Genomic DNA, 24,958 nt, shown 5'->3' on the forward strand with positions numbered 1-24,958 from the left:
TTACAGTTAGTATTCCCATATGGTGGGGAGGTATTATATATAATGGCAGTTATTATTTGGGGATGGGGTGTTTGTAACTATTGTAGCAGCAGAGGCCCTTTTCCAAATGAAACGTAATACAGGGCACTGATATATAAAATAGGCGAAGAGCAGAACTGCTCTGACTGAAAGGCAAATGCCTCCACTTGGCTTTCCTCCCAAAGGGATGTATCTTCAAGGGTCATGGACAGAAAATCCCTGATGCAAAAGGTAAGGCTGGCATTTATAGTAGTGAAAAAATATGGAGAAGAAATTAGGCTTTTAACATGGCATTGAGTCCTCTTGTTGCTACTTACTACCTACCATCACAGACTACACACAAATTCAGGAGAGGGGAGATGGGAAATTATTTCTACTGCTGAGAAGCCTGGCAGAGCCATTTAACTCAAAGCATCTAAGAGAACTGGGGATTACCTACTTCTAAAATTCTTTCTTTATGTGACTGTTGGTATGTTGCTCTTCTCAAAAGCCAGCTAAACAGACTGTAAAGTATAAATTAACTTGAATAAAGTTTTAAAAAAAAACGTATGCTGTTTTCTACCTCCTGTAATGGCCCACCAGGGAGTAGAGTCTGCACCACATCGTGTCTTAGTTTTTGCAAATGAAGAAGCTTCTCTCTGTAATCACTCACAGTTGCTGGTACAAGTTCTGCTTGGCGTAATATAGCAAAGGCAGACTGACGCTCTGAGAGCCCATCATCCTGATCAACCAGAGAAAATCAAGGAGGCAGATCAATATTTTGATTTTCTCCGAAGAACCTTAAATGTGACTAAAGGTCAAAAAAAGAAAAACTGGAACATGGTTAGGTTTTAAATTCAATAAGCAACACTTTTTTTTTTTTTGAGAGGGCATCTCTCATATTTATTGATCATATGGTTGTTAACAACAATAAAATTCTGTATAGGGGACTCAATGCACAATCATTAATCAATGCCATGCCTAATTCTCAACAGTCTCCAATCTTCTGAAGCATAATGAACAAGTTTTTACATGGTGAACCAGTTCTTACACAGTGAATAAGTTCTTACACGGTGAACAGTGCAAGAGCAGTCATATCACAGAAACTTTCGGTTTTGATCACACATAATGAACTATGAACAATCAGGCCAATTATGATTATTCGTTTGATTTTTATACTTGATTTATATGTGAATCCCACATTTCTCCCTTATTATTATTATTATTATTATTATTTTTAATAAAATGCTGAAGTGGTAGGTAGATGCAAGATAAAGGTAGAAAACATAGTTTAGTGCTGTAAGAGGGCAAGTGTAGATGATCAGGTGTGTGCCTATAGACTAAGTATTAATCCAAGCTAGACAAGGGCAACAGGATGCAGAAGATTTCTCTCAGAACAGGGGGGGTGAGGTTCTAAGCCTCACCTCTGTTGATCCCCAATTTCTCACCTGATGACCCCCCTGCGACTGTGCCTGTCTTAGGTTGTTCCTCCCTTGAGGAATCTTACCCGTCTCTGGCTAACCAGTCATCTTCCGGGGCCATACAGGGAAATGTGAAGTTGGTAAGTGAGAGAGAAGCCTTATTGTTTGAAAAGGTAAGCTTTTTACTTTTTAAGCAACACTTTTTTTATTTTGGTAAATGACTCATTTTTCCTCACAACCATTTTCTTTTCAGTAGAAAATTTAGGTTTAATGTCTAGCATAGAAACAACACACAAAAAACAGGAAATTAGTTCTCAAAATGACTCAAGTTGACTGGCAACATTTGTTGAAATAAGAATGTGTATATATATATATGTCTTCACTATACAATTCTACTTCTACTAGAAGTAATTTCTACTTCTAGAAGACTAATTTGCTTTATGGAACTATTTTCCTACCCAGAGATACCAGTGTAAGACATTTACTGCAGTATTATTGGAAATGCTGAAAAACTACAAACAGCCCGGGCAAGCACCCATCAATAGAAAATTGGTTAAATATGATTATTTCAAACTATGATATACCATTCAAACTTCAAAAGAAAGAAGGTGGGTTTAGAGGTAGTGATATAGAAAATCCCCACAACACCACCTGTTTAAATTATGTATGTGTATACAAAATATCTGAAAGAATATTCACCAATCACCTTTGGATTTTCAGTGGTGGCCCTGTTGGTGGGCAGGAATAAGAATTACAAAAAATATTTCTACTTGTATGACAGATATTTGACAACAGTGTTTGAATTTTCTGCAAAAGTGTCATTTTGGAAATGAAAAAATATCTGAAGTTATGTTTTCAAATGTTATCCAAATCAAATAGTTAAAATACCTCCATCAGTTCTGGAAGTTGAACCTCAAAATGGTTTAGGATTCTTATTGTCAAAAGGCGAATCTAGATAAAGTAAAAGGCATATTTCAAATTTCAAAGGTTAAACATAAGAAACTGATTAAAAGTCAGTGAGACCTAGGTTATAGAATTAAGAAAAACATACCACTGTCAGAGTAATATATGTTTATTTTATCCCTGATTTCATATTCAACACCTTATTCAAATGGTACAGGGAATAATAAATGACCAGACTAGTCTGAGAAAGTTACCCATAGAACCATGTTGTTTCTTTCAGACTGTCACACTGTAAGCAAAGAAATTTTAAGTTAAGTGCAAAGAATTAGACTTAAGTTTACAATTTCATTAAATTTGTGGTTTTTATCCTTACAGGGCTTTAAAGAGCTATGCAGATTTTTCAGTTCCACCTAAAAGAATTGTGAGGTGTGGAGACCCAGCATTTTTATTTTGATTATTAAGGTCCCCAATTAATCCTGCTACAATCACTTCATAGTTCAGTGTTTAGGAATCACTGCTTTAAACAGCAATCACCCCACAATGGCGTTTTCTGATTATGAAGCTCGGACAACCACTGACAATACATGTAGAATCAAAAGATGAGAGAGTGAGAATGCACCACAAAGCAGTATTACCTTGGCTATCCCAGTGGAAATGTTTGCTTGCAGCTTGGGAAATAACTCCATTAAAGCTTCCTCAGAAAGTGGCCCTTTGCAGCCACACAAGGAGAGTCTCTGATAATAGAGATCAGCTAACAGCAGCACAGAGGGCTCCCAGGGAAACGTTCTGCAACAAGAGGCTTATTAGGGCCAGCCTGCACCATACATCCCAGAGTATCAGACCAGAACAGAACCTACAGAACACTGTCACTGATGCAGGAAACATAAAAGGGCACAGGTAAACATTTTCCACAGACAGGCACTATCATTTCAGAGCAGAAGAAACCAAGGCCTCACAACTGTGAGTGACATTATAGATATGCAGCTACGTGGAGGCAGAGGTGGGATTAGAATATGCTATTTTGACTAAAATCCAATGCTGTCTTTTCAACCCACATAGTTGTAAGTGACAATGACATAAAGTGGATATATAATATTCACTAAGTATTTTTCATGTGCCAGGCACTGAGCTAATGCAGGGAACAGCACAGAGGAGGAATCTAGCATAGGTTTTAGGGCAGGGCAGCCCAGGGTTGAAGTCAGCCCCATTGTTCATCAACGGCATAACCCCGGGCCAGTGCTTCACTTCTGTGTGCCATCCTCCTTCAACAAATATTTACTGAGTGTCTACTATGTGCCAGTGACTTTTCTAGATGACGGATAGAGCAGTAAACAAAAGACAAAGTCTCTTTCTTCTTGGAGTTTATATTCTAATAGTGGAAGGCAGTCAATAAATAAAGAAACTAACAAATAATAAGTATGACAGGGGTGAGTGTGGTGGAGAAAAGTCAGTCAAGGAAAGGCTAGACTGACAGACGGCTACGGGTGAGCGGAGGGGCGCGGGGAGAGCTGTTTGACGGGGGAGGTCACGGGAGGTAGAGACTCAAGGAAGACAGTTCTGTTCTAGGCGGAGGGAACAGTGATGCCAAGTGGCAGACAGGTGTGTTTATCTGTTTGAGAAGCATCAAGGAGACCAGTCTAGCTGGAACTGAGTTAATGAGGAAGATGGGGATGAATCAGAAGTAGCCAGGGATTAGATCTTACGGTGAGCCCTGAGGAACATGACACGGACTTCAGATTTTACACTGAGTGATATGGACATCACTGGAGAAGGTTTCTAAACAGTGACCCTACTGACATTTTGGGCCAGACAACTCTTCACTGTGCGTGTTTAGCGTGTACTGTGGCCTCCACCACTAGATTCTAGTGGCAGCTCTAATTGGGACAACCAAAAAAGGTCTCCAGAATTGCTACTGGCTGAGAATCACTTTTGGCAAAAGAATGACATCATCTGTCTTTCATGTCAAATAATCATCCTGGTTGCTGGGTACAAAACATGGCAGCAGGGCAAGGAAAGAAACAAGGAAACTCATTAGGAGCCTAATGCAATAATCTGGGTTAAGAGATGGTGGCTTTGATCAGGGTGGCAGCAGGTGCTGAGTAGTTAGATTCTGAGTTTATTTTAGCACGTTAGTTCTCCATCTGTAATGATAACAGTACCTACACTTCATGGAGTTGTGAGGATTAAATTAAATAAGGTACGTAAAGTGCTTACTACAGTGAGTGACTGGCATGTAGGATACTCTAAGTGCAATTCATATGTCACTATTACTGGATGCACTGTCTAATGCCCACAGGGGAAGTACTGCTATTCTGTTGGTGAGATAATGAAGTTGAGGTTAACTAACTCACCCAAGGCTCTGGTGCTAGTAAGTGCTAGAGACAAGATTCAAATTCAGGTTGTGTTGGCTGTGAAATCTATGCACTCAGCCAGGAAGTAGCAAAGCACTGAGCAAAGAGGCCTGCAGCTACAAATTTCACAGCTACAAGCTTATGTCTCTACCCTCAAAGCCAAATCCACTCCAGCAAGATGCTTTTAGGCCTTCAAGGCTAAGAGCCATCTGGTTGCGAGGCCACCTGGCCTTCTGCAAGGGAATACTAATCTTGGTCTGTGTTATGTGTGCACCTTTCTGTTTCAGAACCTCTATAGATGCCTTAAATTGCTTCTACCAAAGAATATAGTGTGAGAAGTTTGAACAGCTTGAAGAAAAAAAGGTAATACGTACTAAGTTCCATAGGGCGATGTGGAGAAATGCCAGCTTCACCCAGCTTTGTTAGTGTAAAGAGAGTCTGGATTATTGCAGTAAGTCTCCTAACTGGTCTTGTCTTTACGCCTTTGGCCTTTTCTCAACACAGCAGCCAAAGTGATCCCGGTTAGGCCTCAGTTGCTCCCCTGCCAAGTATCTTCCTGGGGCTTCCTCCCCTTTCACTCAGAGTAGAAGTTAAGACCCTACAACGGCCACATACTGCCTGCCACCGCCACCTCTATGTCTTCTTCTCCTGTACCCGTTCCCAGTGGCTCCTCACTGCTCATGACAGGCACTTGACCCCAGCCCAGCGTTGGCAGGCACATATCCCAATCGGAAACAGAGCGCCCCAGGTCCCAGACGTCCTCATGGCTTCCTCCCTCACTGCTTCCAGGGTCACGTTCAGATGTCTCCCTCTTGGTAAGGTCGTCCCTATTTAAAACTGTTATAGTCCCCAATCTCCAGACTCTCCCTATCCTCTGATTCTGCTTTCATTCTTCTTTCCACTGTCTAACATGCTATATATTTTACTGATTTATTTTGTTCAGTGTCTTTTCTTGTTAGAATGTTAGTACCATAAAGGCAGGAAATTTTATCTATTTCATTCACTGAGTATGCCTCCCAGTGCCTAGAACAGGGCCTGGTATATGTGAAAAGCAAATGAATATTGAATGAAATAAATGAAGAAATCTGTTGTAGAAAGCATGGGAATAAAACGGGGACTAGATTCCAGAAAAAGAAGTCAACTACTTTATCATACGTTCAAAAGGCCTGACTTTTAGAAGGGGTGAGAAGCTGAGTGAAGGGCTCCCCAGTAATGGCCCTGTGCTACAACCAAAATCAGGAGCTGGCTAACAAGAACTTAAAAAAACAAAATAACTGGATTGTTTGGTATGCAGTTAAAGGACCACAGAAATGTTTTCTGAAATGCTGATCATGTCAAGCCGAGACAAAACAATAAAGGAGTAGGAATGTGTATGTTGGAACGACACAAGTTACAAAAGGTCAACACTGCAATGTTATGGTTGGGAGTGATCAGCATTATACATCCTTTATACTCCACTGCACTAGTTTACACACATAGTAAAATACCCCTTTGTAAAGATGAATCTGTAAATTTTTAAATAGATTATGTTCAAAAATGTACTTATTTTAATTGGGGGATTTAAATTAGTAATGAATTTCCTATGTGACTACAACTCAGGTATATAATGGATTAAACAAGGACTTTTATTATGTCTAAGATTTCACAAAAACAGAAGCATTTATATTTTATGCATTGTTAAACTGAATGGAAGATATGTTTACTCACAACACTAAATTCTTCACACGTTTCACAGGAACCAAGTGGAGAAGTTCAGAAGAGTCTTCCAAACTTAGCAGAGTATTTACAGCTTGACAAAGAACAAATAAGTTTCCTAAGGGCAGAAAAACAGGAGAAACCACATTACTTACTCCTTGACACAATAACTATTAGACATTTCATTTATTTAACACTTGCTATTTATAGGAATTTCTTAAAGTAAATTTGTGCCTTCTAAAGACTTGTGTCAAATGTCAGAGTATAATAGAAAAGAATGGAAAAGCGAAGATTCCAAGTCTTATATTGTAACTTTCTTAAGAGAAAAATAATATTCAAAAGTAGATAATAAAAATGTATGTGCCACTAACTAGGCAGTTCAATGGTTCTACCCACTGGCATTACCAAAATGTTAAAATATTAGAATTTTTCAGTAATTTTATGATATTAGAACTTTTGAGGAGTAGACTTGGACTTTTTAAAAGCTAATTATTTTTGTATAAAAGTCATGTTGACTTTATGTCTCCAATTTATAAGTAACATATCCAATGGGTACTGCCCACAATTCAATCAATTACTATTAATTAGACATTTAATTAGTCCTAGTCCACAGCCTGGCAAACTATGGCCCACAAGCCAGATCTTGTGTGTTTTTTTATATGACTGACAAGCTAAGAATGTTTACATTTTTTAAAGGGTTATTTCAAACAAAAAACAAAAAACAATATGCCACAAAGACTGAATAAGGCCCCCAAAACCTAAAATATTTACTATCTAGTCCTTCACATAAAGATTTTGCCAACCCTTACTCTAAACTCAAGAACAATGCTGTCCAACAGAGTCTTCTGCAACGACAGAAGATGTACTAATATGCAGCTACAATCCAGTATGGCAGCCACTAGCCACATGTGGCCACTGAGCACTTGAAATGTGGTAAGTCAACGTTATTCTCTAATATGTCTGCTTAGTATACAACACAGAACCTAGCACATTAATATTTAAATGAATGAATGGCTACTATACATATGTATTAGAAAAAAATACTGTACTAGAATAAAACAAAAAAACTACTTTTAAATTGCTATTTTCAGGCTAGCACAGGGAGACATACAAGTATGCAATAGGAAATGGTGTTTTGGGCAGGGCAGCCTAATTCTGCCAGGAAGAGTGATGAAGGCCTGCCTAGAGGTATATGGTGTGTGCTTGAACTGAGTTTTGAAAGATTAAGCGAGAGCTCATCAATGACAGGCCTAGAAAGGACTCCAGGCAGAAGGAACACATGTGCAAGGGCACAAGCAAATGGGAATGGCTGCAGCGTCAGGTGTATACCTGGTGTAGAGTGGTGTGGGAGACATGGACCAAGACCCAAGCTGGGGCTTGAAAATGAGGGATCTTATATACCGTGACATCCTTTGGTACTTCACCTTCAGGTTCACCTTCTGTTCAACTGCCCTGACCTGGTCACCACATTATGAGGTCATGTGTAACACCTCCATCGTGTATCCTCTTTTTTCTGTACTTACCATATCGAGGGTTATGCCAGAACACAACGTTAGCATTATTCTGTGTGTCTATAGTCTTAGGGTGTGCCAGAAAAAAAAGAGAACAAATGAATGGATGATTAAAACTGACCTTTTCGAAAGCTTCCTCTGTCAACAGTCATGAAGAGTGACTCTATGCAGTATGTGATTAGCGGTAACACCTTTTCTTTCTCAAGAGGTCTGTCCAAGAGGTACAGAGAAAAAGGGAAAACTGGCATTCAATGGTTTTTCATGGAAGAGCAAGGAATAGCTAATAAGTATTTTAATCAGCATGCTAAGTATTCTCTTTCAAAATTAACCATAGTTTATTTTCTCACCTAATATGAGGTAACACAATAAGGGCTGCCCAAGAATGTGAAAGGTAAGTAGTATCATTATTTGGGGATGACTGAATTACAGACAAAAGGTGGTCCAGCACTGGGATCTGTTCCTTCCTTCCCCTGGATCTAGTCTTCTTCTGCCTTATGTAGGATCTGAAGGAAGAGAAGATAAATAAATGGTTAAAATTAGAGTGAATGTAATCATTCTTGCCTCTGAAATCTGAAATAAAACTGGTTCCTTTCCATGCGTGGAGCATTTGTGGGAAGAAGGGAACTGGTGGCGGTGGTTGAATATACATAACTAAACAAATGTGAGTCATTTACTGAGTTTCAGGGAGAGGATTTTCAACCCCACTGGTTCTACTGTGTCCTATTTTCTATTTTAATTTGCTTCATAACTTAAAGTAAGTCTCTTCTATTTCAAGGCATTACTTCTGAATTTTGTGCTGAAGGACACATTTTCAAGAACTGGGGAGGTAATTTATTGGAATGAGCTGCCTTCCTCCATCCTGCCTCCTTTCCTTTTTGACGTGAAATTACTACTTCACAAATGCAGAATGATGTTGCGAAGTTCTGGTGAATTTGACAAATGTCACTAAATGATTATGATTTAGAAGTAACTTGCTCTGCTTCTTTAATCTGATAAATGGTTACTCAATGATGTTCTCTGACATGACACTTCGTTTTAGGTTATTTGTTACTTTGGCACTATTCTTGTTTGCCTCTTAATTTTTGCTAATGAACTATATACCTCAGTCATATTTGAAGACAGAAATTTTACCAAAAGTAAAGTCACAGAAACAGTAGGTAAAATGATTTCTTTTTATAATTTACCTTCCATATCCAGTTTGGTTAGCTTACCACACAACTTAAGTGGACTACCAGGTGTTTATTCCTGTACCTTTTTTATCATTAAAGTTAACCAAAAAGTTTCATTCTCTTTGTTTCACACTTACCAAGATATTAAATGTTTGGACATTATGACTGGTAATTAAGTTAACTTCACTGGCAATTTCTAAAAGTTACCACATCTTGATACAGTCTTTCTAGTAGTAACCATGGCTCAACAATCTGTAAAAATCTTACAAATAAAATATTGAGATGCTTTAAAACAGTCCCTAGTTGCCATGTCATTCCCCTGCTTCATCACGCCTGCCCACGAGCCCCTCCAATAAACCCCACACTCCTTATCACCCTGTAAGGCTCTTTACGATCTGACCCTTGCCAGCCTTCCGGCAGCTTCCACTCTCTTCCTCGCTTGATACTCTTCTCCCACACAAGTGTTTTTTGGTCCTCGGACACAGGGGGCTTATCCCTGTCCCAGAGCCTTTGCGGTAACTCTCCCCTCTGGCTGGAAAGCCTTTCGTCTCCATCTTCGCAAGGCTGGATCCTTCCCGTCACAATTGGCCCAAAGGTCCCTTCTCTGGGGAGAAGTAGTGTTGCCTCTCCATTCACTCTGCTCTCCCTCTCAATACCCTGGTCTTATTTTTCTCTTTATCACTATCTAAAATTACCTTGTTTATTTTTTTATCTGCCTCATACCCTACTCCCCAAATATGTCATCTGCCCCAAAGAGGGAGCCTTTTCTTATTCATTATTATGCCCCAATGCCTAGGACAGTGCCTGATATAATGTTTGTCAACTGACAATAAATTTATTTTCTAAAGAGTCTTTTCACATCTACTATTTCTTTGTATTCTTACAACAAATCTGTGAGACAGATGGAGGGTTCCTAAGAGTATTCAGACAAAGGTGACCATTCACATATATCCTGTCTCGGAAGGGGTGGCAGAGGGATGTTTTCCCAGAGAAAGAAACAAAGAAGCTGCCTTAAACTAACATACCAAATCTATTTATTTATTCTTATCATGTCACACTCCAAGGAAGAGCTGAGACGGCTGAGCTGGCACTGTGACGAGGTGTGGCCCACAGCCTCGGCGGGGCTCGGCTTTGCCACTCGCATTGCCCAGAACCCAGCTTGGGCCACAGGAAGGAATATGCCTGTTGGAAGTTGGCTTGGTGTCACAAAATCAAGCGAAAAGTTCCAAGGGAGTAATTATACAAGAGTTACCATTACCTATTCCTCAGGAATCAGAGCTCAGTAAATTAAAAATCCAGCAAGATTCTGTTAGTATGTTTTGATAGAGAAGCTACTTTTAAGGTCGTCAGAAGGGCAGCGTGTGAGGATTCGCTTCTCCAGAATCTCCAGCTGATCAGACTAAAAAACTGCTGTGACGAGGGGGACAATGGCATCCACCCCAAAAATACTTGGGACCTACAAATGCTATGATGCTTCAAAAGTCAATACTAGGCACAAACTCAAGAAATGTCCATCTATTCCTACTGCCCCAAAGCAAACCACAAATGTAGCAATAAGTCTAACAAATCTAACAGAAATAAGAAAATCAAGTTTAAACACATAGGCATGATTCATAACAACTGGTTTCCTAACCTATAATTTCTAGATACACACCCACTCAACTATTTGAAAAATGATAAGCAGAATCCTCTCACATATTTCTATAAATTTTGCCTTAAACTTCTGAAGAATTATTTTTAAAGAAATTAAGAAAATAATCCATGGCCCTTTTAATAATTCAAACTATGCAAAGGAATATAATCTAAGAGTTAACAGTCAAACAGTCACTTCTTTCTTCTCCTTACTAGCCTCCTGACATAGATAAAACGAACAATTCTGTGTGTCTGTATGGAGATGCCAATTCTCTCTAAATTTATCTATAGATTTAATGTAATTTCAAATAAAATCCCAGAGAAGTTTTTTTGTGGACATAGACAAGTTTATATAGAATTTATATAGAAAGGCAAAGGACCAGGAATAGCTAAAACAATTTTGAAGAAAAAGAATAAAGTACGAGGATTTTTTATTCAAGATTTCAAAACTCAGTGTACAGCTATAATAATAAGACAGTGTGGTATTAAAGGAGGGTTGATACAAAGAACCCAGAAATAGACCAATATACATATGCCCAACTGACTTTTGACAAAGGTGCAAACGCGTTCAAAGAGGAAAAACAGCCTTTCAACCAATGTTGCCAGAGCAGGGGACACACAGGCAGAAAACATGAACCTGACAGCAATCTCACAGTTTATATAAAAATTAACTCAAAATGGATTATGGATTTAAATGTAAAACACAAAACTCTGAAACTTTAAAAAAATAAGAGAAAATATTTGGGACCTTCAGCTAGGCAGAGTTCTTAGACGTAACATCAAACGCATCACCCATAAGAAAAGTTGATTAATTGGACCTTATTATAAAGGTTAAAACTTTGCTCTGAGGAAAATTTCAAGTGAATAAAAACAGGCTATAAACTGGAAGAACATATTCGCAAACCATGTCATGTCTGACAAAAGTCTTGTGTTCAGGATATATAAAACATTTTCAAAACTCAACAGTAATGTAACAAGCAAACCAGTTAGAAAATGGGCCAAGGAAATAAACAGGTATTTCACTAAAGAGGATATAGAGATGGCAAATAAGCATATAAAAAGATGTTCAGTATCGTTAGCTACTCAGAAAATGCACATTTAAACCACAATGAGATATTACTACATCCTATCATATACCAAAATTTTTAAAAATGCTAATTAGCAAAGGCTAGAGAGGATGCAGAGAAACAGAATTCACTCATATGGGCTGATATCAATAAAAAATGGTGCAACCACTCTGGAAAACCACTGGCAGTTTCTCATAAAACTAAAAGTGTAGAATATAACTTAGCAATTCCACTTTTGGGCATTTTTCTCAGAGAAACAAAGAGTTATGTACAAAAATATTTGTAATAACTTTATGCATAATAGTCAAAAACTAGAAGTGACCTACACGTCTTTCAACAAGTGAATGATTAAACAAACTATGCTACATCCGTACCATGGAGTATACTATCCAGCAAAAAGCACATGAAAAGATGCTCAACCTAAGAGGAATGGATTACTGATACACACAACTTGGGTCTCAAGGTAATTATGCAGATTGAAAAAAAGCCAATCTCAAAAGGTGTGCTGCTTAATTCCATCTACATAATATCCTAAAATAACAAAATTATAGAAATGGAAAACAGATTAGTGGTTGCTGGGTTAGAAATGGAGTGGGGAGTGTCAGGGTGAGTGTGGCTATTAAAAGGTAGCCTGAGATCCTTGTCGTGATGGAACAGCTCTGTGTCTTGACTCTGGTGGTGGTTCTGAATCTACACACGTGATAAAATTACATAGAATTATATACCTATACACATATATATTCAGAGATAAGTACCTGCAAAACTGGTGAAATTTGAGTAAGGTCAGTGGATTGTACCAATGTCAATTTTCTGGTTGTGGTATGGCAGTAAACTTTTGTTAAGATGTTACCATTAGGGAAAATTGGGTCAAAGGTACACAGAACCTCTCTGTATTACTTCTTAAAACAGCATGTGAATGTACAATTATTTTTTAATAAAAGGTTAAAAAAATTAATAGTCACCTCTTTCATGTACCCATCCACCTGACATTACCAAGCAAACCTGTTTATGTATCCTTCCGTGTTTTCCTATAGTTATATACACTTTTAATTTTGCAAAATAGGATCATGTGACACATAATATTGTATAACTTGCTTTTTTCACAAAACAATGTATCAAGGAATCTTTCCAGTTAATGTATATACATCTTTTTTTTACATTAGTCTTCATGCATTGTTTTTAAATGAGTAACTCTACTGACACAGAGGGAATAAAGCCTTAGCACTTACCCCAGCGTGTGTTGTGAGAAGACAAGAGGGTACTTCTCTATCGCCATGGAACCAGCAGTGGGAGGTGCTGCTTTGTTCAGAATAAGCTTGGCCAAAATGGCCAAAGCTTCATCTTTGACCATAACATCATTAATCAAGAAGCAATTCTCAATGTACGAGAGAAAGCTGGGTAAGAAGAGCTAAAAATAAGGAAGAAAATCATATTTATTAGCAGATATACATTTCAGAATACCCACTGAAGAGAAGATTCTAACACTTCTAGGGAGAAAAAAAAAAAGACCATGAAGGATCAAGAATCATAATGGCATTAGACCTCTCCACAGGAAAAATGGAAGCTAGAAGACAATGGAGCAATGCCTGAAAGACTGAGGGAAAATGATGGAATCTAGAATTCTGTACCTCACCTACTAGCAATACAGTGTGAAGAGAAAGTAAAGATATTTTCAAATGTATTAAATCTTAGAATTTTACTTTATTCAGCCTTTTCTCAAGAACCTCTGGAAAATGTGTTACATCAAAATAAGACACTAAACCTTAACAAGAGACAGATGTGGGATCCAGGAAATAGGAGAAAAGCAAAAGAAAGCCCTAGAATGACATCTGTGCAGTGGGCTGAAAAGCAACCCATTCGGGCTTGAACTGCTTCAGGAGGAATGTCTCCAAGAAAGGAAAACAAAAAAATCATGGTGTTAAATAATCCGACATTATATTAAAACATTAATTTTGCCATGTGAAAAGCATTCTACAATGCTGTTGGAGGACAGGACTCACGGACCAGCTATTCAAAGAAAACAATTTCCAGCTTTTAAAGAATGGAGGCAATTAGTAACTTCAGGATAAAAATGAAAAGGTACACAAAAAAGAAATGTAATTATAAAATGCATTTTACATGAACTCCACCATACTTGTGATATAACTCAACTGAGAAGATGGGTGATTTAGAAGAACAAGAACCCATCTACCACAGAAGTTTAAATGAGAACTAAAACTAAGGAATCAAGGAAAAGCAGTGTGTTCAGGTAATGAAAAACATAAAGTAAATAATAGAAAAAAATAGCTAAAACATCACAGATGTGGTTGCTCCTGGTGAGGAAAATGTAATTAAAAACATAGAGTAAATAACTGAAAAAAATAGCTAAACATCATAGATGTGGTGAGGAAAATGGTAGTGGAAATGAAGTGACTATCTTTTAGCCCTACTTAAACTGAATACTCTGATTAAAAGTAGGGTTTTTTTAAAAAGACCAAAGGGAACAGAGGAGAAGGAAAAGACATGGTTGCTAAGAAAACCAGAGCAAGATAAAGGGCCCACACTGGGCAAGGGGGAAGAGGGCTGGGACACATACAAAGGAGGTGTCTTTGAGGCAAATGAGCATATATATTACTAAAGACTAAAGGGAAAAAGGGAGAACAGACACAGAGGCAGGTTTCCATGAGGTATATTATATGGTTACCAGTTATAAGCAGCAGCAAATGCTTGACAGGTGAGTGAGGGAAAAGGGATAAAATAAACTAAGGATTTGATAAGAAAAATTTCTACTTCATAATAGCAGGTTATCTATTTTATAGTAATGAAATGAATTTGCAACCTTCCTGCAATGCAAAATGTTTCAGAAACTATTTTCTATGCCTTAAATTCCCATAAAACTGCCTTAACCTCTCTTTTCAATTTTGCCACATGGTCCTCTAACTTCTAAAAGATTATTAAAACACAAGCTGGTTACCTAATCATTTTAAATGCCATAGCATATATAAGAAGGTTTTGTTTGTAGCCTGTCACTGGAATACAGTTGCTTTAAGGAGTATGCAGATTAAAATCAAATATTTATTCTGTTCCTGTCAAAAAAAACCCCTAACAAACGATAGCATTTTAAACTTGATTATTTATCATGACAGATTCAAAACAAAGCAAAACAAACTTCAAACTAGTGTCTTGCTTACCTGCTCAAACTGCTTCATAGCAAACATGACTTCGGAAAAATCCAAAATTAAACGTCTTTCAAATCTGCTCTCAAAAATCTGTGGACCACAGATAAAAATGCTAATTTAAGTATACAGAGATTACTTTCCCCATTCCTGAAAAACAACATCCAAAAACCTTCAAGGTCCCCTTAACTTGCACACAAGAAGTAGCGGGAAGCTTGATACAAGTTAATACAGTCACAGGAGGCAAAAACAACTTGATGGCTGAATTTGCCATCATGCGGGGGGAACACACCTAGGTGCGAGATACAGGCATAGAACCCTCCTCCTTGGGAAAGCAGCTAGAGGAAGGGAATGGTGGGTGCAGTTCAACAGTATTCTGCCCAAATGCTCAGCCTTCTCCAGGGCAATGTATACAGATGTGAAGGGTACTGAGCTTCCAGTCTTCACACAGGGCTCTGCGAAAGAGCTGCTCAGTTCTTTCCCAGCTAGAGAATTACAAGGGCAAGCAGCACTACATTATACCTTTCTCTTATGTTTTATACTGCTATACTATGTGAAGTAAGGAAGAACTTAACAGGTATTTCTACTTTCGATATGACTTCTCTACAATCCATCTTCTAAACTCACTACAATGCAAATCTCAACAAATCATTACCTTGCTTAAAATATTTCCAGAGCCTTCCATTACCTGTAGGTTAAAACCTAACCTAACTTTTCAAAGCCAAGCAGATCCTTGCTGATATACATCACACTTCCTTACGTATCTTCTGCCTAGATGGCATACTTTTTTTCTAACACATCTCCTGGCATTTTTAACCCATTTTCTGACTGGCAGACTGCTTTATAACTTTCAAGAATTATCCCAAATATAAGTCCTTTGAAAAGCATTCCTTATTCCTCATCCCCAAGCAGAGTTGTTATGTTTCAATACGATGCCAATAGATTAGTTCAACAGATTTTAACTACGCATTCCCAGGGCCCCACTTCCCTAACAATCAAAATCACAGGTATCATTCTGTCCACCCTGCGATACCCAGTCCACATCCAGCACATAGTAAGCTTTCCATGTTTGCTGAGTATTTGCTGAATTATTTTTACTTTAGTACACTTTGTTTTATTTCCTTTATAGCATGTAATTAATATCTCCTTAACAAGATTATAAAGTCCCTGAAGACACAGTCTTTGCCATACTTCACTTGTATTCCCTGGGAGGTTTACTCCATGCTAAACACCTTATTAACTGCTGAATTAATATCTGTTCAAGTAAATTACCTTTTCTATGGTTTCTTTGATGAGGATCTCTGGCAAGGAAACATTTTCACCTAGGAGCAAAGCAGAAATTACATCCAAGAGGGTCTCCTGGCAAGATGTGGAGAGATTGGCTATTTGTAATGTTTGAGACAATATCTATAAAGTAAAAGAAAAAACAACACACACTTAGCAATACGCTTTTAATGAGCAGACTCTAAGCAAATTAAATTGGAACGCACCTTACAAACATCAGTAGGTTTGGTTATCTTAGATCCACTTCCATGTTTCACAAGTATCAGATATGTTCCTAACAATCTCTTTATCTGTTCAGAACTTTCACCACAGTTAACTTTGGTTACTTTTGCATGTAGATCCAGGAGTGACTCCTGCAAATGAAGAATTTAACAGAGGGAATAACTATAAAATATAAACTCATCTCTTAATCCAATAGTGAAAATATTGTGTGAAGCAGTTCAAATTTTCACATTCTCTTGCTTTGAAAGATAAAGACACATTTACTGGGAGTCACTAAGTATAACAACTGCTACATTTCTGAGTGCACAGTTGTTAAGTTCTTTATAATTATTTCTTTACAATTCTTACAGCAACCATGAGGTAAGGAATATTACTACCCCACCTCCCAGATGAAAAAACTAGGGAAGACAGATTTAAGTAACTTTCCCAAGTCACACTAGCCAGAAGTGACAAAGCCAAGATTTAAACAGAAGTATTCTGGCTCCAAAGCCTGCACTCTTAAAAACTGTGCTCTACTGAATCACAAAATATCAAATCACATAAGAATAGTCAGGGGGTGGAGGGAGCGAAATGCCTGATGTGTGTGTAAAAGTATAAAGACAACAATTATAAAATACAATTTCCAGGAGAGGTCTGTTAATCTCAAAGCAAGAGTAATCAGCTCTTGGACTTATTATTATGTACAAATTCTTAAAAATTAGAACTTACTTGCAAACATTCAAAAAATGTACCAAAATGTTCCTTGTAGATGTAGAATGCAGTGGATTTGACCATGCTTTTGAATGCTTCTCCAACTAAAATCCATGGTAGTTGAGTTTCTGTTTCAGTAACCGGTCCTAGCTTTTGCAAAATCAGCTTCACTGCCTGTGGGAACCCAAGAATGATGAAAACGAGCATGTACACCCTTATTTTTAAGTACTGCATATTTCCTACTCTGATTAAGCTATATTAGAATCTGATCTGGAACAATCAAGGATATGGCAGCTTTCCTGGTTAACTAAGGGTCCCAAAAAGATGAAGAATTTTATTAGATAGCTCCCCACTCCCCACCACCCTTGCTCACTAATCAATTTATGGTATCTTCTAGGATCCAAGATGAAGAGAGCAATGATTTTATAGGTAAAAATACCTAATTAGAGCCTTCATCAGGTGAGCATTATTATTAAAGCTCTTATGTTCCCTGTTTAGTGCTTTCTATTTCTCCTAGGCTATCCTCTTTCCACATTCTCTGCATATATATCTTATCTATCTTCTTTTTAATCCCTTTCACACAGACTCAAAGTATCCTCTTGGTTACTTACCTTCCCTGTACAGGAGTGAAACATATTTCTAACTCCTTTGCACATTTCAAAGAGCAATTGTCCAACTCCTTCTACTTTTTCTGGATGTTCACCAAGATCAAGAAACATTAAATTGAAAAGTGCATTTTTATCAGAAACCTAAAACACAAAATGCAAATGGAAAATTCTAGTTACAACAAAAACATATCCAAATTAAAAATATTTGTTATTTTACAGATTAATATTTAAATATGATTAGGACAAAATCATAAAAGGAAGAGACACTTGTAATGATTTCAAACTACTGTAATAGTATACTATTACTTATGATGTTACATGAAAAATTAATTCAATGGCATTATCAAGAAAAAAGACATAACATTCTCTTTTCTAAAGTAAATCATATATTTTATTAGTACAAAAGAAATTTAATGAAAGTTTTTTTGTTGTAATCTAAAAACCCTCTAAGATTTACTATGGAAACAAACAAAAGAACACTATGCAACCAGTTCCTTCCAGGAAATTTTAAAAAATTCCTGTCAATCTCACTGCTCATATATCTCAATTGACTTGAATTAGAGGGCACTTTTGATATAAACACCCTGAAAGCTACCTAAGACCTAAATAACAATAGAAGATCAATCCAAATTATTCCACATTAGTGAGCAAAGAAACCTTACAGTGAGATAATCTCTAAATAGTAAAAGGTTTCTTTTTATACAAAACAGTAGTCCATAATAGCCACATCATAAAAGATATCTGCTTCTGTTCATCAGATTCTTGAGGGTGAAAGAGCAATAAACATAAAATATCAGACTAACCTTTCTCATCAAAAAAGTAAAGCTTTCAGCAGCAAAATTTCTTATATGTAGTTTTTTATGAGCCAGGAGTGTACTATACATGCTATATAAAATAAGACATGAGAAAATAAGACATGTTTAATTAATCATAATTTAAATAAATATGTACATGTTTACTATATGTCCTACACTGTGCTACATATGCAAGGAATACACTAAATATATAAAATAAGTAGTTTAAAATTCATTCAGTTAGGATGACAGAAGACTGAAGGTCATAGACAATAAGAATCCTAGGACTGGTGGTGTTGGCCTTATAGGAAAGACTCCATGAAAAGCTGAAACATGTAATAAGCCCTGAAGAACAGGAAGAATTCAGGTGGGTACTGGAGTGCATATTGCTAGAGATAAAAGTAAAAGCAAAGATGGGGTAGGTAAAGTGACCATGGGCAAGAGACAAGGAGGCTGTTCCCTTTAAATGAGGAATGCTGATGTGGTTGGGAGGAGAGCTGCAGATAAACAAGTGAACGGGTGGCTCTGAACACCAGGTAGAGGTGTCTGGACCTCGCTTATATTTATGGAGGCACTTACTCTGTGTTACTTCACCTAATAAGCACAAGTCTATGGGGTAGGTTCTATTGTCTCAAATATAAAAAAATAACAAAATTGAGGCAGAAAGGCCAAGCAAACCTGTCCAAGGTCATATAGCCATGTAGCTATAACTAAATAATTACTTGCATAATCACATTGTTTAAATTGGTCTCCCTAAGGACAAGAGAGCTGAGAATGAATCTCTCCTATTTTAGCTGTATCCCTAGTACCTAACAGTTCCTTGTTCATAGCAGGTACTAATCAGAATTGACTATACAAAATAGGTATTCACAGAAAGATTAATTTGGCAGTAGTGTACAGGATGGAATAAAAGAGGAAAGAAGAGGCTGGCAGTCCAACTAGAAAGCTGCTTCTACAAGCATGTGTGAACAAGAGCATGTAAGAGGCTGGGGTAGAGAAAAATGGCAAAGGATAGATCCAAAAGACATTTCAAAAGTCTTTGCAATGGAACCAAAGACCTTACAGTGTCCATAGGACAATATAGGATTTGCTACCATGTCTCTGACATCACCTAATCTCTCTGTTTATACATGCTGCTCCACCACCTAAGACCCCTTGCTGTTCTTTGCACACACCAGGCATTCACTCAAGATGTTCTCCCCTTGCTAAACTGTCAACTTAGCAGGAAAAGGGATTTTTATCTGTTTTATTTGTGATTGTATTTCAAGTGCCTTGCACACAGTATTCAGTGAATGCATGAATAACGAACCAAGAGGATTTGTATTCCTTAAAGACAACTGGGTCAAAAATGCCTCTAAGGTACCAAGGAAGGTGATGAGAAGAATAAGAATCACTGTTAGAAACTGGGCAAACAGGGCCTGGCATAGAGTACACGCTTACTGAACACATGAACGAAGGAAAGTGTTGGCTTGAATGAGAATTTGCTGATTCTGGTTTCAGTAATACTGAAATGAAAACATTCATGCTGTTGATGATGTCATACAGCAAATAAATTTAGATCTAGAGAGCCTGACTTAGGATTTATGAAAGTAAGAGCAGAAATCATGAAACCAAGCGAGGCATGCAATAACCCCCGTCATCCGCAATTTTGCTTTCAGTGGTTTCAGTTCTCTGTGGTCAGCTGCAAGCAGAAGCAGTGGATCCTCCTTCTCATGAAGCATCAGGTTTGTAGTAGCCTAACACTCCATCACACTGCCTACGTCACTCACCTTACTTCATCTCCTCATGCAGGCATTTTATCACCTCACATAATCACAAGCAGGGTGAGTATACTACAATATATTTTGAAAAAATACTGATCACTTGCACTTAAAAAAAGTTATTGTTCTGTTTTATAATTGGTTATTATTTTATTAATCTCTTATTGTGCCTAACTTATAAACTTTATTGTTGGTATGCACCTATAGGAAAAACAGGAAATATAGGATTCTGTACTATCCACGATTTCAAGCATCCCCTGAGGATAAGGGGGGATACTATATGGCCCTCAAGATCATGCCTGGGTTTTAATGAAGAAATCTTGGTTTCTAATACATTTTGCCAAAAGTTTTATAGAGAACTAGTGAACGCTAGAAATATATTCCTTTCTCATTCTTTGTTCAAAGGAAGTAGGGTGAAGGAGGTGGTACAAAAACAAAATCTACAGTCCTATCCCATACTCACACCTATATGGAAGGAGGTGGGCAACCTTACATATTCTTGTGGCAATTAAAGCATACATAAATAATCAGGACACTAAGTGGATAATCCTATCAAGTCCCAGGTTGAAATAGATTATAAATATCTTTCTCTTAGTTTAAATAAAAAGCTACTATATAATCCATTCTCTTTCCCTGTCTACATTTGCTCACAAATACTCAAGTGTCTCTTTTGGCTTGAGAAAATGCAGGTATTTAAGACCAGGTTCTTGAAGAGTTTACAGGTTTATAGAAGACACTGCGACATTATGAACTATTATAATATAAGTTATAAAAAAATTAGTGATACAGATGCCAGAGGAGTTTAGAGTACAAAACTTTCATTTTATGAATTATTTGTGGAGGTTATAGAATTCAAGCCAGGGTTTGCTGGCAGTGGGTATGATTTCAGTATCTGGAGTTAAGAGGTGGTCAGGTCAATGCAGACTTGTGGAAGAGACTATAGAGTATGCTGACTAGAGAACCAACTTTGCGTAACAATTAGACATTGAGTTGGAAAGGTAGTCTGGAGTCAGACAGAGGCCAAAGATAAGACGATTAAAAACAACGTTAAGAGTCAGGCAGTTATGTCAGTAGCTATGCATGAAAGGTGTTATGCATGTCTTAACTAAATAAAGGTGGGAGTCAGAAATCCTGGTTGTCAGTATCGATAAAGACTGCCCTTGACCAAAAAATAAAACCTTAACAAAACATAATACCAGGGGCCTCAGGCACACAGGTATTTTCAGAGGCAATCCTAAACATTCAACATGTATATATTGCTTTTGTTCTCAGAACTGATGCAGATGGGGAGCAGCATTAGTAGTGAACAGGCATGAGAAATCTTTCATAGACAATGGGAATGTTCTTGAAATGCATTATGGTGACTTTATACAGCTTTATAAGTTTACTAAACAGCATTTAATTGTAAGTAAAATAAAGTACTATTTAAAAGCAAAAGCAAAAGCAAATAGCACATATTAGAGAGAGAAGAGAGTCACCTGTATATATTGGACATGTCCTTCACCATCCGTCTCCACAGGTACTTGTAAAGATATGACAATGAGGTGAAAGCCCATTCTAACAGCTCTGTGTCCTTGGTCTCCAGGATGGCGGTGATAGTCAGGAAAAAATCCTGAAAATGTGGATAGAAGTCTGTCTGCAGATCTCGTGCCAACTGTACAACCAAGCTGGATTAAAAATAAGTACAAGTAATTGATTCTAAGACATGTAGATAAAAAACAAAGACTAAAAATCCTTTTCGCAAAACACAGTAGATGACCTGTGATGACAGGATTAATTCTTCCAAACCAAGTCTTCAAAGAGGTTTAAGATTTTTCACATTTTAAGACTTCAGTAAGAAATCAGGGTAGGGAAAGAAGGCGCATTCCATCACAAGTTATGGCCAATCATTCTTACAGTGTCAAAGAAAAGGTGGGGTTCTCTTAAAAGTATAAAAGGACAGCAAAAAGGTATGTCCCTGAGATTCTGCTTTACGGTAATGCACTAGTACTATGATCTAACAGGTGAGATAAATACTGGTTTCTAAGTTACAAACACCAGAGCTAAGGCATATGTAGCTGTAAAACACAATCTTTCTTAAAATTCAAATTTCTCTTAACATGCTACTTACTCTAAAAGGGGTTGGTAGGCAAAACTATTCTTGATTTGCAGGTGAGTCTTCAAACTTAGAACTATCTCGTTTTGATGATAGACCAACTGATTGAATGACTGGCATTTGTCAATAACTTCTTTGTAAAATGTCCCTGGGTGAGAGAGAGAGAAAAAAAAAAAAGAATAGGTTCTGTTTTTCAATCACACCATTATTTAGTTGTTTTGAAATATAAAGTGCAAATGATGGGTGAATAAAATAGAAACAAATTAGAAAATACCAAAGTGTTCTGTAAGGTTCAATTCTCTCCATTTCAGCAGACCCTCAAAAAAGTAGGTTTCAACTTCCTGCCAAGAGGAAAGCAGTCCATTAATCAGACAACTCAAGGAAAAACCAATATCAAAGTAATTAAGAATTATGATATTTTAATGTCTTAAGGCAGTGATGATAGTCAAGAGTTTAAAATCTCCTTTTAGTTTTTTTTTTTTAATAAGGGCATTAACTAACATTTAAAAATGCAATTAGGTGTACAATCTGGGCAGATGATCAACAAAATAGTATTCTGTTGATTTGGTTGCAGCAAATAATTCTCTGAAACTATCTAAAGTCACACTAGGGAAAAATTTTTTTGTTTTTTTACACTTTTAGGCCTAGAAAACTGTGCTATTACAGTTCTTTCGTTCTGTTTTTGGAAATATGGACTGCAACAATGTTATGGATAAGTAATCTGGCATGTCTATTAAAATTAAAAACAAGTATGCCCTTTGACCCAGCAATTCCCTTTTTAGAGATATTTCTTATAAAACTTGCAAACATACAATTATAAAGATGTTATTTGGCTTTATTGTAGGAGGCAGAAAACATAAAACAGCCTGGATATCGTAACAATAGGAAAATGGTATAATTTATGGTATATACATACTAAGGTATATTATGAGGTCATTAAAAAGTTATATATTTATTGAAATAGAACAATATTGATGATATACTGCCAAAGCAATAAAAGCAAGTTACACAGTGAAGTTTATGATAGGAACCAATTTTTTTAAAGACCTCTATAAATGTTTGCACATATTTGTATGAGAGAAAATCATAGAATACATATGCACACTAAATTGTCGATAAGTTTCCTTAGTAATAAAAGTTGTGAGGGGTGAGATAATAGGTTTTTCTAAGTTCACCAATATGTTGTTTAGCTTGTTAACACAGTATATATATTACTTTGCACTTTGAAAGATATAACCAATAAATTACCATTCATGTGTATGTGTGTGTATGCACAACGTGCGTATGGAGAGAGTACAAATATACAAGCACACATACAAATAGCATGCCAAATCTTCTACAATCTCAGAAAAAAGTAAACCCTTAAATTGTGCTTTTAACAAATAAAAATGAAAATAAAATAGGCAGAATAGGAAGAAAGAGAATTCCACTGTCTCTTAAGGCAGAAGGCAGATACACATAACAGTTTAAAACCTAAATGTAGTTCCGAGTCTAGCACAGTGACTGGCACATGTCAGCCATTTGTGATAGACTATGTCCCTGTCCCACTGCAATGTGACTTGTAGCCCCTACCACAAAGAAATGTAGTCTATTTCCCCACCCTTTGAATCTGGCCTGGCCTTGTGACTTGCTTTGACCAATAATGTGCAACAGCAGTCATCCTGCAACTGCCAAATTTTGGCTTTAAGACGCTTCTGCTTTTGCTCATTTGGAAAGATTTGGCCAACAGCTTAGGCTAGCTTACTGAAGAATAGAGACCATTAGGGCAACCAAGACCAGCAAGCACCAGTCAATAGTCAGACATGGGATTACGGACCATCCAGTCCAGGATCCTATCCTAGGCTCTCTTCTCTGCTAATTTAACAGTCTACCCTTTAGTCTTTTCATCCTCTCCTGTGGCTAAAACTACAAACCATATAGTGAATACTAAACCTGTAATTCCACCCCTGAAGTCACCTGTATTCCTCCAGATCTATGTATCTAATGTCTTTTGGACACCATCAGTCAGATGACTACAGTTTATCAAGCTCAACAAGCCCCAAACAAAACCAACGTTATACTCCTCTTCCTATAAATCTATCTTGATAAGTGACATCCTCAACCACCTATTTGTTGAAGCCAACACCTTAAGTCCATTCCCTTCCTCCCTGCATACCCAGCAGGTCATAAGTCTTATCTATCCTACTTCTTTAGTATCTCTGGAACCCTTCTCTTCTCTCCTCTCCTCTTGACTGCTATCACAATCGTTTCTTACTTAGATGACTACTAAATTCTTTTAACTGGTTGCCTTGACTCTAGTCTTGCTCTTTCCTCCGTATTAAAGCCAGAGAGATCTAAAATTCAAACCTGATCATGTTACTCACTCCCCTGCCTTACAATCCTAGAATGACATCCTATAGCTTCAGGGTACAATCCACACCCAGCTTGATTTATGAAGCCCCTTATGATCCTTGGCTCTCTCTTCAGCTGTGTCTCTCACTAGCTACCCTGTTCCCCAGTCCTAGTCACCATCAACACACACAAACACCCTACAGACAATTATAACCGCAATGAAACTGCTTTGTAATTTTTTAAGTGTGACATTCATTCTTTAGCCTCTGTTCC

The 24,958-nt window shown here is 37.3% G+C and overlaps 1 protein-coding gene across 1 annotated transcript in view; it reads right to left on the reverse strand.

Moving 5' to 3' along the window:
• UTP20 (UTP20 small subunit processome component) overlaps nt 1–24,958 on the reverse strand; it is a 93,351-nt gene that overhangs the window by 66,316 nt on the left and 2,077 nt on the right. Inside the window, exons 3-18 of the mRNA XM_036891443.2 lie at nt 22,629–22,695; nt 22,370–22,502; nt 21,738–21,926; nt 18,509–18,590; nt 17,709–17,846; nt 17,116–17,271; nt 16,392–16,538; nt 16,174–16,308; nt 14,917–14,994; nt 12,976–13,154; nt 8,226–8,381; nt 8,000–8,088; nt 6,380–6,485; nt 2,957–3,107; nt 2,307–2,369; nt 581–739 (exon numbers count right to left, since the gene is read on the reverse strand). Coding sequence (XP_036747338.2) covers nt 581–739; nt 2,307–2,369; nt 2,957–3,107; nt 6,380–6,485; nt 8,000–8,088; nt 8,226–8,381; nt 12,976–13,154; nt 14,917–14,994; nt 16,174–16,308; nt 16,392–16,538; nt 17,116–17,271; nt 17,709–17,846; nt 18,509–18,590; nt 21,738–21,926; nt 22,370–22,502; nt 22,629–22,695 — 2,028 coding nt within the window. The remainder of the gene's footprint in view (nt 1–580; nt 740–2,306; nt 2,370–2,956; nt 3,108–6,379; nt 6,486–7,999; nt 8,089–8,225; nt 8,382–12,975; nt 13,155–14,916; nt 14,995–16,173; nt 16,309–16,391; nt 16,539–17,115; nt 17,272–17,708; nt 17,847–18,508; nt 18,591–21,737; nt 21,927–22,369; nt 22,503–22,628; nt 22,696–24,958) is intronic.

This window comes from Manis pentadactyla, chromosome 10, assembly GCF_030020395.1.
Source record: "Manis pentadactyla isolate mManPen7 chromosome 10, mManPen7.hap1, whole genome shotgun sequence".
NCBI classification, from domain to species: Eukaryota; Metazoa; Chordata; class Mammalia; order Pholidota; family Manidae; genus Manis; species Manis pentadactyla.